The sequence below is a fragment of the Myripristis murdjan genome, chromosome 11 (assembly GCF_902150065.1).
Source record: "Myripristis murdjan chromosome 11, fMyrMur1.1, whole genome shotgun sequence".
Lineage (NCBI taxonomy): Eukaryota > Metazoa > Chordata > Actinopteri > Holocentriformes > Holocentridae > Myripristis > Myripristis murdjan.
Genome location: NC_043990.1, coordinates 1,263,759 through 1,273,758, shown reverse-complemented (window position 1 = coordinate 1,273,758; position 10,000 = coordinate 1,263,759). Strand labels below are relative to the sequence as shown.

At 50.1% G+C, this 10,000-nt stretch overlaps 1 protein-coding gene across 1 annotated transcript in view; it reads left to right on the top strand.

The window, feature by feature from the left end:
* The window catches only part of LOC115367859 (phosphatidylinositol 4-kinase beta-like), a 30,756-nt gene that overhangs the window by 9,733 nt on the left and 11,023 nt on the right, over positions 1-10,000 (top strand). Inside the window, exons 2-4 of the mRNA XM_030063819.1 lie at positions 70-583; positions 3,366-3,940; positions 4,458-4,955. Coding sequence (XP_029919679.1) covers positions 85-583; positions 3,366-3,940; positions 4,458-4,955 — 1,572 coding nt within the window. The 5' untranslated portion in view covers positions 70-84. The remainder of the gene's footprint in view (positions 1-69; positions 584-3,365; positions 3,941-4,457; positions 4,956-10,000) is intronic.

Genomic DNA, 10,000 nt, shown 5'->3' with positions numbered 1-10,000 from the left:
TTGGTTCTAATCTCTCTCTCTCTCTCTCTCTCTCTCTCTCTCTCTCTCTCTCTCTCTCTCTCCTGACAGGCTAGCTCTTTCAAGATGGCCGACGCCGAGGTCTCCCTGTCCCCGGCTCTGCGGTCGCTCCACCTCAGCCCCGCCCACTCGGCCCCGCCCCCCGCCTCCTCCGCCTCCTCCCCCACCACCTTCTCCTGCCCCTCCTCCCCCTCCAGCGCCTCCTCCTCGTCCTCCTCCTCCTCCTCGTCTTCCTCCTCCTGCTCCGACAGCTCCTCCGACTGCCCCGCCCACCACCACCACCACCATCACCATCACCATCATCATCACCACCACCACCCCCGCCCCCAGCTGCAGCTGCCCCCCCCTCCTCAGCCCCAGAGCGACCAGCCGTCCTCGCCCAGCGCCAGCCCCCGCAGCTCCAGCCCCAGCGGCAGCATCGGCAGCACGGGCAGCCTGGGCAGCAGCGCCAGCGAGGGCATCGGCAGCGGCGGGACGTCCAGCGGAGGCGAGCCGCGAGGCCCCAGCCCGCCGCTCGACGTCATCTCCGAGGACGCCATGGAGATGGACCTGGGCGTCGACCAAGGTAACCCACAACATAACTTTGAGCTTGTTGGAAAAATGTCCACTCCCACTCTTTACAAGGATACAAGGAAGTTTATTTGTCATTATACAACAGGTTGAATCATGCAATTAAAGTGTGGTTCCCTCTTGATTGATATATTTACACTCATTTACACTATATTTACACAGATATTTACACTCCTACACTACTCACAAAAAGTTAGGGATATTTGGCTTTTGGGTGAAATTTATGGAAAATGTAAAAAGTTCACGCTACAGTGATATTATATCATGAAAGTAGGGCATTTAAGTAGAAGCATGCACTGGTGATTTCCTCATCTCAAACAATTTCTTGAAACAAAAGCCAACAACAGTGGTGGATATACCACAACAAAAAATGTCAGTGTCAATAACTTGTCATGTGGCCTTGAGCATCAATTACAGCTTGACAACGACGTCTCCTGCTGTTCACAAGTCGACTTATTGTCTGCTGAGGCATGGCATCCCACTCTTCTTGAAGGGCGGCCCTCAGGACATTGAGGTTCTGGGGTACAGAGCTCCGAGCCTCTACACGGCGACTCAGCTGATCCCATAGGTTTTCTATGGGATTCAGGTCTGAGAAAGTGCAGGCCACTCCATTTGAGGTACCCCAGTCTCCAGCAACCGTTCCCTAATGATACGACCTCGATGAGCTGGAGCATCAAACACCTGATGTGAATTTTGCCGTTAAGCTCCTTGTTAGAGAACAGCAACTTGTGCAAAAAGTACTGAAACACTGAGCAGTTGGACATGTGCATTCAAAAGTTTACAGAAGGTCACATTAAGTTCACCTGGAAAGGTTAGAATGCATTTTAGGTTCATCCTGACATTTCACCCGCAAGCCGAATATCCCTAACTTTTTGTGAGTAGTGTATGTCAACGGTGGGGACGTCACACTGAACCAGTAACCGAAATTTTTCGACCAGTCAGTTTTTGAGTCAATGAAACTGCCTCTCTCTCCGTTATTGATCAGCTATTGGTTGACACTTTTGAAAGTTCCTGTTTTTTTGCAGTTTCTAGTGACCGGCTGAGTTCCATCCAAATTTAGCACCAGTCAAAGCAACTGATGCAGCTCCAAGACTGTTTAGGCCCCAGTCTGCACACACACACCATTTTACAACAGGCCACAAGAACACATGTGGACTGCAGGCTTTGGGGCCCAAACTGCATGGGATTAGCAGAAGGTGGGCGTGTCTGCAAAGGGGAGAGAACCCATTTTCATTCATACAGCTGGAGGTCCCATGCAGCTCTTTTAAAGTCAAATTTAAAAAATGGCTGATCGAAAACCAAGCTTGTCAACACTAACCTCTGAACCTGAGCCCTCTGTAGCACATGGCCTAATCTTAATTTTACTTGCAGTGTTGTTGTTGTTGTTGTTGTTGTTATTCTAGTTACTGATAATACGATTGTGAATATTGCTACTGTAATCTGTTGCTTTTAGGTATAGCCATAATCCTTCTGGCAGGGGGACTACCAATGGAAATTAGCCTTTTGGCTATAATTGGGTGCATTTACATTTTACTGTCTTTTAAAAAGTTTATTAATGTACACTGTCCCTCTCTAACAAATAAAGGTTAAAGAAAGAAAGAAAGAGGTCAAGGGACAGGGTAGTTTTACAGCCGGGCATGACAGGCTTGGTACCAACAGATTCCTGAGGTCATCTCGTGTCATATGATATTGATTCAGGAATAAAAAAAATTGATAAAAGATGATTTTAAGGCCCATTCATACCCTTTTTTTCATCGGTCCGTCCGTCCTATACGTGTATACCCTTCATACCTCCGTACATCTTTTGTGTTTGGGTGCGCGTTAACACAACACTTCCTCTAGATGGCAGTGCCGAGCGCCAATAAACCAGCATTAATAAAACATGGCGACTGTGGAAGTCCTTTTATTGTATTTGCTCCACAAAAAAAAAAAAAAAAAAAAAAAAAAAAAAAAACGCGTCGGTGGACCGTGAGGCCACTAACCCTCAGCCGCCCCTTCAGTGGGGGGTTCAGGTGTTTGGTGCTGCTGATGCGGGAAATGGATGACGAGCGGCATTTCCAGTATTTCAGTACGTCCGCTCCAACTTTTGACAAGTTGCAACACCGCGCTCCGTTTTTAAAAGCCTTTGCAGATCTTCTTCGTGACTCCGGTGATTTGGTGACGGTGGGGACTTAACTGTAGCTTCTATAAAAACGACGGGAAATTCGTGTTCTTTGTTCAAAACTTTACTGAGCAAAGTTGCAGCATTACATCAGAATATATGCACAGCGTTGCACTACTGAAAACATCGTCTCTATTTTCTTGCTCTCAAGCCCGAGAACAACACTTTTTCGTGACCTTTTACTCAATGCGTAGAACGCTACTGCCACCTTGTGGTCTATATCAGTCACTGTTCACAGTAATTTAATTTAAATTAACCAAATGAAAAAAATAACTCCTTGTAAATAGTTTACCCTTTTTTAACCACATGAATTACTCAATAATTACTGCATTAATAAACTATTAAATACTAGTACTGTATCAATGAACTGTTAAATGAATTATTGTATCAATAAAATAAAGATACAACAGTGACAATCTGGACTATAAACTCAATACTGCCCCCACGATTTCCGTTGGTATTGCTCCATTTCGTCCGTAATCGTAAGCTCCCCCGCTTTGTGCAAAAGGACGGACTAAATGCTCCGTCCACCTCCGTTTCCGTCTTTTACGTCAAGTATGAATGGGCCTTTATTCCCCGCCCCCAGTCACTGACCCCTGCTGTGTCTTCCTGCCAGTGATCGACCCTGAAGTGGCTCTGAAGGCGTGTCAGGAAGTCCTCCTCAAGGTCAAGCTGCAGAACGGCGACGCTCCGGCCGCCGAGCAGCAACAGGATCAACCGCAGCAACACTTCACCGACTTCAGCGAGCGCTGCAGCCCGCAGCGGCGCGGCGGCCCGGTGTACCTGGAAAAGTCCGACACCAGCTCCATTAAAGAGGAGGATGAGGAGGAGGAGGAGGAGGAGGAGGAGGCGCAGCCGAGCGGAGGAAAAGACCGAGGAAAACATCCTGTTGCCTCCCAACAAGAGCCGATGGCGCCGCCTCCTCCCTCGTCCCGGGCGGAGTCGTCCTCGCCGTCTTCGTCCTCGTCGTCCAAACAGTCGTGGCTGCTGCGCCTGTTCGAGTCCAAGCTGTTTGACGTTTCCATGGCGATCTCCTACCTGTACAAGTCGAAGGAGCCGGGGGTGCAGGCCTACATCGGGAACCGGCTCTTCAGCTTCCCGGACAGCGAGGTGGATTTCTACCTGCCTCAGCTGCTCAACATGTACGTCCACATGGACACCGAGGTGGGAGACGCCATCAGACCTTACCTGGTGAGTCCCAGAGTTTAAAATAGAAGCATTTTTTACCCTCAGTTCCCAAAGATCTGCAGAGTTGATACCATAAAACTTCAAGTGGACGCCGAGTCCCTTCGACTGGCTGACAAATAGAGGCCGGCTGACACCAAATGTTCAAATCAAACCCCAAAACAGATGCGGCCCTTCAGGCTGTTTAACCCGCCGCTTATTGACAAACTGCAGATCAGAGGGGCGGGGCTCCTCCGCCTCCTCTGCCGGTGAGAAGCAGCTTCCTGTTGTGCCGTCACATCCTGCTCACTTCCTCCGGACAGAATCAGCACATCAGTTTAAGCACTGAGATTATAATCCTCAATCTGAGGCCTGTCGAGGTCAGATGATGTAAATATTCCAGCAGGAGTGAAGGAAGTAGATGCAGGTTACAGGCTTTATACAGGCTGGCTCTTGATGATTGCACTAAATACAAACGTGGGCTCATAAATGAAGTTGTTTGTTGTTTTGGAGGTTGAGCGTCTCCTCTCTGGTCTCCCCTCAGATTCATCGCTGCAGACGCAGCATCACCTTCTCCCTGCAGACCGCCTGGCTGTTGGGCGCCTACTCCTCCGACATGCACATCTCCACCCAGCGACACTCCCGCGGCACCAAACTCCGCAAACTCATCCTGTCCGACGAGCTCAAACCGGCCGCCGGGCTCGTTTCCGCCGACACGAGCGGCGCCTCTTCCTCCGCGTCCGGCAGCCCGGCCGCCTCGCCATCCCCCGCCGGCAGCCCCGGCCTCGGGGACCGCTCCTCCTGCGCCGCGCGCTCGCACCGCCGCCACCGGAGGCACAACAGCAGCAACGCGGAGGCCTCCCCGCCCTCCCCCTCCTCCTCCCCGGACAGCCCCGTCCCGGGGGAGGTGGAGGTGTTCGTCTCCCCCTCCAGGAGGACGCACCAGCGCTCCAAATCGGACGCCACTATGGGCAGCGGCGGGATGGGCGCCGGCCTGCGACGGACGGGGAGCAACCCCAAGGTGGAGGCCGGCCACGAGGAGGTGAGCGCCGCTCTCGCTGTGAGGAGTCACGTCAGGTGACTCCTGGTCTGATGCACTTTGGTATTTTGACCTGTAGGAGGTGCTAGTTCAGGTCAAACTTTCTAACTATGACACCAGAATTATCGCAGGCATCTTCAGCGATTCTTAAGAAATGATGCTGACTGGCCTGATGAGGGCGCTGTCGAGGACTTACAGTCAGTAAAACAAAAAAATATAAGAATTTAAATAAAACAACACAACAAAAAACAGAAGATTAGCAACAAAAAAAAAAAGAAAAATGAAAACTGACCAGAAAACAAGCTTCATAATTAAAAATTAAAATTAAATTTGAAATTATTTGTTTAAAGCTGCAGATTTCTTGTGGAAACATTTCAAACCTGAGAGAATTCACCTGATCTGTCAAAGTCAGGAGGCAGAGCCGACAGGGTTCCTCCTCTGAGGAGCCGAAAACCAAACACACACTCACCCCAGTGTGTGTGTGTGTGTGTGTGTGTGTGTGTGTGTGTGTGCCCACCGACGTCGCTTTATTTCTTAATATCAGATGATCCACATTTTATTGTTTTATGATTCATTTTGGTGTCATGAAGCGATCGAGCCCGAGACTGAGGCACTAATACAATAAAAAATAATAAAATAAAATAAAATAAAATAAAATAAATGTAAATAGAGGCTGAGGGGATGAACCAGATGTGAAACTGCAAACAGAACAAAAGAAGAAGAAGAGCAGAGTTTAGAAAAGACGAGTGGGAAGAAAACACAATGCAGATAGAAAACTGTGTGTGTGTGTGTGTGTGTGTGTGTGTGTGTGTGTGTGGTGGGAGGGGTAACATCTGTCTTTCCTCTCTTTCTTCTTCTCCTCTTTTGTTTGCTGCTGTTGTGCGGGCGGCGGCTCCTCCCTCCGTCTGTCCTCCTCCTCTCCTCCTCCTCTCCTCCTCCTCCTCCTCCTCCTCTCTGCAGTCACAGCTGCTGCATCACATCCAGTCAACCAAAAGCTTTAAAATAAAAAGAATGAGTGAGCTTCACCTCCTCCTCCTCCTCCTCCTCCTCCTCCTGCTGCTGCTGCACTGCAGTCACAAATAAAGTCCATCTCTTGTTTTTGTGTGTGTGTTTGTTTGTTTGTTTGTTTGTTTTCTGGCGTGGTGGGGCTGAGGCGGGCTGTGCAGGCGGCTGCGTGGTGCGTTCAGGGTCCCGGTGATGATCTGAGCTGAAACCTGAGTGTTTGTGGTGAGGAGCCGCTGGGACGTCCAGACGGAAGCAGCTCAGTTCAGTTTCCTCTGAGATCTGCTGAGTCTCGTCTTTTACACACACGGCTGCTTCAAATTAGGAGGAATAGGAATTTCCTTGTCTCAGCATCTGCGTGTGTGTGTGTGTGTGTGCGTGTGTGTGTGTGTGTGCGCGCTAACAACAAGCTAACAGCAGCATGATGCCTTCAGTTCAGCTGTGAATTAAAAAAAAAAAGCAAATTCTGGTGCATTTGACACTCAAAAGCATAAAGTTTTTGGACGTGTTGAACGTGTGTGTGTGTGTGTGTGTGTGTGTGTGTGTGTGTGTGTGTGGGTCAGATTGATAGGCGTTTCGAGGCGTTTCATGGAGGGAACACACACTCTGTAAACACTGCCTCCAAATGTGTCTGCTGTAGTTTGCATGTGTGTGTTGAATGGACTGATACTGGCTCACTGATAAGCTGCTATGCAAAGTGTGTGTGTGTGTGTGTGTGTGAGTGTGTCATTGTTGTGTAACAGTGTCAGTGTGTATGGTAGGGATCACTCCTCATAGTTTGGCTCTCAGTTTTTCGGCTAAAATCCCCTCGTCCCCAGACGGAGTCCAGATGTTGGACGTCTCCTCCTCTGGACGTCCAGCGGTTCAGCTTCATAGCATTTCCTGTTAGCTTAGCATAAACACTTGAAGTCTATGGGAGTCGTTAGCCTGGCTCCACATGATCCTCTGAGTGAATCAGACACTGCAGAGCTGGTGGAAGGTTTATTTTTTCACTTTGATGGAGCCAGGCTAATGATCCCATAGACTTCAAGTCTTTATGCTAAGCTAACAGGAAATGGTTCTCTGGGTTTTCTTTTCTTTGGCCAAGCGGTGAAGTGAGGACCGTTTAGACTCAGTCCTGCCACAAAGCAGACAAACTGCTGAGCGCTGAGGTGGTGAGACACATCTTACAAATCCTGAGCCCGACCCGGCAGGTCCCGGCAGGTCCCAGTGGGTCCCGGCGGGTCCCGGCGGGTCCCGGCGGGTCCCGGCGGGTCCCGGTCCCGGCAGGTCCCGGTCCCGGCAGGTCCCGGCGGGTCCCGGCGGGTCCCGGTCCCGGCAGGTCCTGGCGGGTCCCGGCAGGTCCCGGCGGGTCCCGGCAGGGCAGGTCCTGGCAGGTCCTGGCAGGGCAGGTCCTGGCGGGTCCCGGCAGGGCAGGTCCTGGCAGGTCCCGGCAGGTCCCGGTCCCGGCAGGTCCCGGCAGGTCCCTGCAGGTCCCGGCAGGTCCCGGTCCCGGCAGGTCCCGGCAGGTCCCGGCAGGTCCCGGCAGGTCCCGGCAGGTCCCGGTCCCAGCAGGTCCTTGCAGGTCCTTGCAGGTCCTTGAAGGTCCCGGCAGGTCCCGGCAGGTCCCGACAGGTCCTTGCAGGTCCTTGCAGGTCCTTGCAGGTCCCAGCAGGTCCTGGTCCCGGCAGGTCCCGGCAGGTCCCGGCAGGTCCCGGCAGGTCCTGGAGACGTGCAGCAGTGGAAACGTCCTCCTGCTCCACTTCCTGATCCCAGTGTGTCCAGTTTCCTCCCAGCTCAGTTAAAACTGTGAAACTGGGTCAGAGAGGAGCGACTGGTTTCAGTTTCTGGCCTGAAGGAGGGGAAGAGTCACTGTGTGTGTGTGTGTGTGTGTGTGTGTGTGTGAGTGTGTGTGTGTGTGTGTGTGTGTGTGTGTGTGTGTGTGTGTGTGTGTGTGTGTGTGTGTGTGTGTGTGTGAGTGTGTGTGTGTGTGTGTGCACGTGTGTCACTGCTGCTCAGGACACAAAGTTCATTCTGTGTGTTTGATTTGTATCAGGGCTTTTCAGGCCACATAGTTTGTGTGTGTGTGTGCACGCGTGTGTGTGTGTGTGTGTGCACGCGTGTGTGTGTGTGTGCACGCGTGTGTGTGTGTGTGTGTGTGTGTGTGTGTTGTGGAGGTTACTCGGCACATTCTTGGCCAGCGGTTCAGTCACATGCAAACTGAGGCTCGCCATTGGCCGAGAGCCACGTTCATTTCCCCGTGACGAGGGAGAGAGAGAGAGAGAGAGAGAGAGAGAGAGAGAGAGAGAGAGAGAGAGAGAGAGAGAGAGAGAGAGAGAGAGAGAGAGAGAGAGAGAGAGAGAGAGAGAGAGAGGGAGAGGGAGAGGGAGAGGGAGAGGGAGAGGGAGAGAGAATAAAAAGCACATTCATTATCATATTTCATGCTCTGTCTGTTATTTTCTGCTTCACAGTTTGTGGCCTCAAACAAACAAAACAAAACAAAACTTTTCCACATGGAGGAGAGAAAGAAAGAAAGAAAGAAAGAAAGAAAGAAAGAAAGAATGTGGGAGAAGAAAAGAGAGGAGAAAGACAAGTTTCCTCATTTCACTGCTGAACTTTACCTCTTTTTCAGTTTTTCCTTTGCAGTGTGGTATTCTGTGTGTGTGTGTGTGTGTGTGTGTGTGTGTGTGTGTGTGTGTGTGTGTGTGTGTGTGTGTGTGTGTGTAAACCTGCAGCAGAGACAGACGGCAGAGGGGAAAAAGGGCAGAATAAATAAACTGAGACAAATGGAATCACCAAGAGAAGAAAAGAAGTCGCACATTTAAAAATTAAATGAACATCCTGAAGGCGGCGGCAGGACGTCCCAGTCAGCTTCTGGGAAAGACGTGAGGAGGAAGGGAAGAATGGAGAGAGCAGGAGGAGGAGAGAAGCTCCTCGTTCAGCTGCTGAAAAGGCAAAACTCAGAGACGATAAACGGCTGGAAGTGTTTCCTCCTGTTTGGGGAAGGCAGAGCAGCGACACACAGGAGGCTTTTATTCTGAAAACGTATTTCCTGCTCATCTCAGCTTTTATTAAACACGGCCGCTCGTCCTCCGCCATCATGTCTCTCTCTCTACCTCTACCTCTCTCTACCTCTCTACCTCTCCCTCTCTCTCTCTCTCCCTCTCTATCCCTCTCTCTTGGCCCTGCTCAGTCTGTTTTGGTCAGTGAGCAGTGTGTGTGTGTGTGTGTGTGTGTGTGTGTGTGTGTGTGTGTGTGTGTGTGTGTCGTCTGCCTGCCACAAGGTTTCCAGGGGAGCAGGTGGAATTCAACAACAAACCACACACACACACACACACACACACACACACACACACACACAGAGGGAGCTGCCAAGTCATGAGGAGTGTGTTTCCAAGAGGAGAGGAGGATGAGGAGGATGAAGGTGAAAGCTCTGCAGTGGGACAGCAGCAAGGGGGCGGGGCTTCTGGGTTACAGTGTGAAACCCCAGTGCAGATTTTTTCCCATTACGCCTGAACCTCACACAGCGGTGGCACGTTCACATGTTTAAAAAAAAAAAAAAAAACAGCCAATCAGAAAAAGACCTCAAGACCTTCTGCACCAGTTCATTAAGGGTTTTTTTTTTTTTTTTTTTTTGCACCAGTTCATTAAGGGTTTGTTTTTTGCACCAGTTCCTTGAGGGATTTTGCACCAGTTCATTAAGGGTTTTTTTTTTTTTTTGCACCAGTTCATTAAGGGGTTTTGCACCAGTTCATTAAGGGTTTTTTTTGCACCAGTTCCTTGAGGGATTTTGCACCAGTTCATTAAGGTTTTTTTTTTTTTTGCACCAGTTTATTAAGGGTTTTTTTTTTTTTTTTTTTTTTTGCACCAGTTCATTAAGGGTTTTGCACCAGTTCATTAAGGGTTTGTTTTTTGCACCAGTTCCTTGAGGGATTTTGCACCAGTTCATTAAGGGTTTTTTTTTTTTTGCACCAGTTCATTAAGGGGTTTTGCACCAGTTCATTAAGGGTTTTGCACCAGTTCATTAAGGTTTTTTTTTGCACCAGTTCCTTGAGGGATTTTGCACC